A 6,953-nucleotide genomic window follows, 5' to 3' on the forward strand; every position below is an offset into this window, starting at 1 on the left:
TGGGGGGCCCGGGGGGCCTGCGCCGGGCCTGCCGCTGCCACGGCTGCCAGCAGAGCCAGCAGTGTCTCCGGGCTGGCCCAGAGGTCCAGTCTCTGTGGTGCCGTGCAGAGGCGGCTGTGCCTGCACAGGTTGCTCCGTGCCTGGCTCCGTGTTGTGCAGGGCAGGTCCCAGACGACTGTCCCGGTCAGAGGGGCTGTCCAGGCCCTCAGCTGCAGGAGCGACACTGTGTTAGTGAGAAAGTGCAAGGGTCCAGGCACTGTCTGCCTGCGAGGTCACCCGCATGTCTGCTGCTCTTACAGGTGCTTGCACTTTATGGACAGAGATGGTGAGTAAAGATCGTGGGAGAGCCACCCCTGGCTGTGCTGCGGTGCTCTGATAGGGCTGACGGTGATGTGAAAGGATGCTCCTTGCAGATAGCTGGTGTCTTAACCTTCTTCCTTCTTCCCCACACTCTCTCTGGACCACAGGGCAGTGCGCTGGCACGGCAGATTGGGGCAGTGGCCTATGCAGAGTGCTCCTCCAAGGTCTCGGAGAACAGTGTACGGGATGTGTTTCATGTCACCACACTTGCCTCAGTCAACAGGGTGCACAAGAACTTGAAGCGCAGCAACTCCAAACGGGGACTGAAGCGGGCATCACAGATGCCTGGCAGGACGGACTTGCTGAATGACACAGAGATCAGGAAAGACCGAGCCAAGAGCTGCTCCATCATGTGAAAAACAGGCTGTAAATACTGTGTGTGTGTTGTCCATTTTGTACAGTATCTGGCTGAGACAAGAGCACGGTGCTGGCTGCAGGAGCCAGCCTGCCTTTCTAAAGCCTTTCTCTCAGTCTCTAGGGCTGAGCAAAGGTCCCAGCTGGAAACTGGGGTGCACGAGTCCCCACCGTGGAGACTTCTGGGTTGGCTGCTGCTGTGCGGGTTGCTTGGGGTGAAGGAACCACTTGGCAGAGGAGTATTCAGGTGCTGGAAGGTCTGTGACAGGGTAAAACCAAGTAAAAAGGAGTGATCTGGGGTGTTTGCCACCCTCCTGTACCCATGGCCCAGCCTCTGTGCCTGCATGCAGCTGTACTGCACGTGCACACCGTGGGGCAGTGGGCTGTGTGGGACCTGGCCTGGAGGGTGGGAGGTGGGTGGAATTGCTAGCAGAGAGTGTGATCAGGAGAAGCTATTCTTCCACTCTTCCTTTAGTCGAGAAATGGTGTTTGAGGTGGAGCTGCCTTCAGCTAGGCTGGACAGCAAGATGCCATGGAACGTGCAGGTCTGGGCCAGAGCCAGGAGGGAAAGGACCCTGGGAAGGAATCCTAACCTGTCGATGCACCACGGTAGTCCACCTCCTGCAAAGGAAATAGGCAGGTGGCTCTTGACACGGTATTTGAGATACTTGAACTCCCTTTGAAATGCAGCAGAGTGGCTCTGGCTCCAAGGAAGATTCTATCCCAGTAGGTGCATCCTGAGAATCGTGGTTCCCTTCAGCAAGCCAGTGTCACGCGGGAGCTTGTGTCCCAGCTGCTGACAGCCTGGTTACTCATCGGACCGCTCCCTGCCACGGGCAGCTGCGCTTCCGAGGCACAGAGCTTCCCAAACGCAGGCTGCAGGAACCATCCACATCCTGCTCTCCACCCATTTCCAGCTGCAGATCGTGTTGCATGGTGCTGTGTTTGTCTGGTACAGATAACCAAAAAGATTATATGCGTATCTGCACCCTGTCTCCACTGTGGCAGTGGGCAGGAAGGTGCTTCCTGCCCCTCTTGCCCTGCTGTACAGCTGCCTCCCAACGGCTCTCATTGCTTCTGCTGCTGCCCTCTCTAAATGCCTTTGACCACAGCGTTAGCCTTGACTCAACGTCACGTAGACACTTTAAGGAAAAAACAAACTGCTCCATTGCCAGATCCAGCTGTGTCAGTGGGCTACAGAAAACAAATAAACATCGTTGGAAAATGCACAGTGCTTGACTTGGCTCATTTTTAATAGTCAAACCAGGCGACCTCTCAAAATCTCTTGCTGCCTGACTTCTGTGTGTGTCCCAATGTATGTCTCTGGCTCTTGAAAGACACTCACATGTACACTTGAGTGGAACATGCGGAGGACTTAGCTGCATGTGTTCATTTTGGAGCTGAAACACCTGCCCTGAACAGCCTCTCACTCCATCCTGAATCCTTACACGCTGTGGAGCACGTGCAGGTTGTCAATGCCCGACCCACTGGGCTGAGCTGCCCCCATCCTCGCTCAGGCAGTAGCTGCGAGCGAAGAGCTTTTCACTTAAGTTGTGCCTACTCTCCCGCCCAGCTCTTAGCCTTCAGCTGCATCCCGGCTATTTGGGGAACTGGAGCAGCTGAGTTACCAGCACAGGACAAGCTCGAGCCATGACTGCCCGCCGTTGTGCTGGCTGCAGGTTGCAAGAGCGTGAAAATGCCCTTCTGCAGTCTGGGAGGGCAGAAACAGAGCAAGGTGCTCTGCCAAGAACAGCCTTCAGCATCACGGTGCTTTTCTCGTACTCTGCAGGGTCCCCAGAGCCTTTGCAAACATGAGTGAACAAAACTAAGTCCCTGCTTGAACAGTAGCAACCAATGGTCACAAGTGTCACGTGGAGTCCTCTTCCCCGCCTGTGTTTGTTCTCACCATCCTGTCCCTGGGTTTTCCTTCTTGCTGTCTACACACCGCAGTATTGTCAAGCACATCCCCCTTTACTATCATCTGGCATCTTTTTAATTTAACTGGGTGGTCTCTACAAATGCGGTTTCTGGTCTTGTGATTGATTGGTTTAAACTTCCAGTGGCTCAGTATCAACTCGTTAGCTCTCCACGTCAGCAGCTCTCTGGTGACGGGTAGCTATTGTCAAACCTGAGCTGTGCTGCATGTATGTGTAAGGGATGGGCTGTTGCTACAGGAGGTGGCTGTGAGCCTCACCGGGACATCAGCTGGGTGCCTGTTGCCCTCCAGCTCCTGCAAAGAGCCCTGGAGACACCAAGAAAAAAACCCACGGAGCCTGCAGAGTCCCCACAGGTGCCGGGCATTCCACTGGCACGAAGACAAGCGGGAGGGGCGATGGCTGAGGCCCGTGTCAGCCCAAACAGATGAGTTTGGCAGGAGAGGGGATGCCCCATCTGCCCGCACGGGGAGCTGGGAAGCAGCAGGACTGAAGTGCCAGCCACTGGGGGCTGCGGCAGCACCCCCGTCCTCTCCCTCATTTTGAGAGGAGATGCTGCTGCTGCCAGCGCTGTGTTTGTGCAGAGCTGGTCCTCGATGGAGACAGGCTTGAGCTGCCTGGCAGCTCCCTGCAATGCCGTCCGGATTTTCTGGGTCACTGGTGCAGAAAGGTAACTGGGCTGCCAGTGGCGCTGGCTGTTAGCACTGCTGCAACCACAGCGGCGCTTCCCTTGCTGATGCTGGGGTTCTTTTTGTACACTGAACTTCCCAGGCCCTCGGGGGTGGATTGTGGCAGTGTAAAGACATGCGTCCCAGCAGCATTTCTGGAAGAACCAGTCAGTTACTTCTCAATTCACTAATGCAAGTGAAACAGCCTCCAAGGCCACGTATCCTGAAATTCCTGAGCTGGGTCCTTGGCGTGCCAGCTTGCAGTGCTCTTGACCAGAGAAAACAGAACAAACATGTTGGTCAGGATTCGCAGCTCACAAGGAGTGGGTTGCAAGAACAGGGTTCAGTACAGTCAGGGGAATCCACAGTGCCCCCTCCCACAAGATCCCCCCAAGTAAAGGAGGGAGGACGTGAAACTCAAAACTGCCCCTACGAAGAGGCAGCGGTGTCATGGCTGGTCTCCACAGGGCCCTCGCAGGTGACATCTCCCAGGCAGGTTCAGCACCGCAGGTGAAGCTGCAGTGCCAGAAAAGCAGCTGGTGTTGGGGGTTACACAGAAGGAAGAGGAGCTTTCTTGAAAGCTTCTGGTTCTGGTTTTGTGAATTCATTTATTCTCTGTGCTGAAGGGAAATGTCACTGCTCTCCCCCACTTGCCTCAGTAAGCTCTAACTAGCTGGAAGCCAGTGGTATGAAAATGATACTGGAATGAGAGTAATTTGTGCCCAGCTGCTTCTAGAACAGACAAAAAAAAAAAAAAAGACTAAAAAAAAAAAACCCAAAACCCCCAAAACCCCCAAACCCTGGAAAAGGGAAAAAGTGGCCCCGGCTCTTACAAGAAAAAAAAAAAAAAAAAAAAAAACAAAAAAAAAAAAAAAATGTAGCAGCCAAAAAAAGTTCATTCTGCCAGAGAGCGCAGGACCAGAGCTCAGACGCAGATCTTGCCGGAGCACAGCTAGACACGGCAACGTGCAGCCCGCTGGAAGCTGATGAAAACGGAAAGATAGACTCTGCCTCAGCTGCACGGAACCCAAAACGTGCATCTGCCACACTCATCTACAACCCAGACATCAACTGTTCGAGGCTTTCTGTGAAGGCTCGAGCTTGGGACTTTAGGGTGGGATTGAATTCTGGGCACGTGAGTGTCCCCGTCCCCTGCTCTCCCCCTCCCCGGGGGCTGTGAGGGCTCCGTTTTGCAGTCACCATTCAGCATGCAGCTTAATATTCTGGCCCTCACTTCTCCACCAGCTTGCTTGACTATAAAGAGTATTTGGACTCCCACAGTGGTTCATTTAAACAGACTTCTCAAAGGAGTCCCTCTCTCTAGCTCTCCTTCTCTACAGAGGAATAAACAAGATAAAACAGGAAGCAAAACAAAAAGTAGTAGAGAAAAGATTAAAAAAGAAAAAAAAGCTGAAGGAGGAAAGGAGAGACAAACACAGAACGGACCAGATAAAACCATCGCTGGGTCCCCACTCCTCAAACCAGGCCAGCAGCCTGCCTGGGGGCACTCCGCGAGGTTTCTGATTTATACACGAGGGAGCTGCCTGCAAGCTGGGTGCCCTCACAGCCAGGTGGGATGGTGTTAGCTTAGGAGGCTGGACAGCCTAGACTCCTGCATCGCCACGGGATGAGACCAGTTCCCTGAAAGAACGGCTCAAATCATCAAAGCTTCTGGTCTAAATCGCAGCCCAGAGAGCTCCCGGTCCCCTGGGAGCGCCGGGCTCTGTGAAAGCTGGCTCTAGCTTAGACGGCGCAGACTCTCCGCTCCCTCAAGGCTGCCTGAATGGCAGCTTCACACCTCGCCTGCCCGTTGCATCACGGTGCAAATCTTCGAATCACAGGCAGCCACTCCCGCTCTGCACCTTCAAGCTCACCGCAGGACAGCGGCCACTGGCCTCCCGGGGAGTGGCCGGACACGCACAGGCTGTCCTCACCGGATGAGTCAGCACAGCAAAGAGAGAAACAAAAACAAGCAGATGGAAGAAGTGGAACTGACACATTAAAGACACAGCAAATGAGGAGGACTTCAGGCCTCTAATTAGTGCCTGAAGAAAAATTAATGAGCAACGCTGGCAGTGCAGGTGTTCTGCCTGAAAAAGCATTCCACATCCATGGAGTATGGCGAGCAGCTGACGGGGACAGACGGCCCCTTCAGTCTGCATCGTGACAGAAACCGCTCTGCTCCTCGCAGTGGTAACTCAATAATTCTCGTCAAGGCCAGATCTCTGCCAGGAGAGCCCTGCACCAGCGGCTTCTGCAAGGACAGTGCTCCATCATCGCAGCTCCTCCAGCAGCTTCTGAGGAGGGATGCCGGTGTCCGTGCACCAGCCGGCAATGCCCCGCTGTGGGAGCATACATCCTGGGAAAGCTGAGGTCGGACACCATGGCTGCACGGACCCCTGAGCTGGGGGCAGCAGAGGGGTCACCAAAGCGACTGAGGCACAGGTGCATGAACTGGCAGAGCAGCTGCTTCTGGATCCCACACTGCTACAGCTAACGGCAGTAATTGCAGGGCCGCGGAGGGCTGGGGGCTTCTTGCCAGGCTGCATCAGTAACCTGTCCTTGGCTGCCTGCCCATCTCAGAGGAGGTCTGTGTTCCTCTTGGGGTGATTTCTGGGTAGCTACGGTGTCTAGGAGTAAATGAGCTTCCTCACAAAATACGTTTATGTATGTAACTCTCTCATTACTCTTGTCATCAGGGTCCTACTACAGGGAATAGTCACATCCCGCAAAAATAAAGCCAATGAGTTCTGCTAAAGAAAAGGCAAGACCGTGTTTATGGGAACGGAGAGGACATCCCTACCAGCACGTCTCCCATAACGATTGATACCCCATTATTAAGAACACCTGAGAGGTAAATGGATTCCTTGCTCTTCATTGCCTATCACTACTTTTATTACTGAGCATCAGACTTGATCTCTGGGATTCTCAGAGTCCCAAGCCTGTAAATGAATTGGTGCGTGCATCTGTATCCATGGGAAGGGGTCTTTCGCCCCAAGGCAAACCTGTTTTGTAAACACATAGAGTCTTGGAGGAGTTTTGGGTTCTGTTGACAGAACCCTGAGGGTCCAGTCTTTTTTTGGTGGATCTGGGTGAATATTCTCTTCTGGTGTCTTCTGTGTCAGCACAGAGATGAATCCTTCAGCTTGTTCCTAGAGCTGTTGGAATGCTGGCAAGTCCGAGGCGCTTAACACTGCCAAGCAAAGGAGGGGAGTTTCAGCACGTACTGATAAATGAGGCAGTTGCACAGAGAAAACCTGATTTCAGGTCACAAACGTATGAATGGCAGAGCCAGGAAAAGAAGCTGTCCCCAGAGTCAGCCCTCCTCAGTCTAGCACCACCCTGGGTGTCACTCCTGCACACGGCCGAGCCCCCAGGCTCCCGCAGGTACAGGTGTGCAGCCAGGCAAGCCAGACTGACACAGGTCTGGGAGACCTCAGCTCCTCCTGGACACGTGCGGACCTCCTTGGGCGCACAGACCGGGCGCGGGGGTGGCACTGCTCCTCCTGCTGCGGTGCGGTACAGCTGGAAGCCCCGAGGTGGTGGCTCGCCCCAGGGACAGACCGTGGCCCCTGCACCCACAAGGTCCCGGGGGCTCCTCGCTAAAGCGCCGTCAGGACAGAGCGTGCTGCCTCTC

General features: G+C 54.4%; 1 protein-coding gene across 1 annotated transcript in view; it reads left to right on the forward strand.

Moving 5' to 3' along the window:
* Positions 1–716, forward strand: part of RND2 (Rho family GTPase 2) — a gene marked incomplete at its 5' end in the record, with an annotated part of 4,022 nt that extends 3,306 nt beyond the window's left edge. Inside the window, one exon of the mRNA XM_010141603.1 lies at positions 468–716. Within this exon, the coding sequence (XP_010139905.1) occupies positions 468–716 (249 nt within the window). The remainder of the gene's footprint in view (positions 1–467) is intronic.
* Positions 717–6,953: the final 6,237 nt, after the last annotated feature.

The sequence above is a fragment of the Buceros rhinoceros genome, unplaced genomic scaffold (assembly GCF_000710305.1).
Source record: "Buceros rhinoceros silvestris isolate BGI_N320 unplaced genomic scaffold, ASM71030v1 scaffold22488, whole genome shotgun sequence".
NCBI lineage: Eukaryota > Metazoa > Chordata > Aves > Bucerotiformes > Bucerotidae > Buceros > Buceros rhinoceros.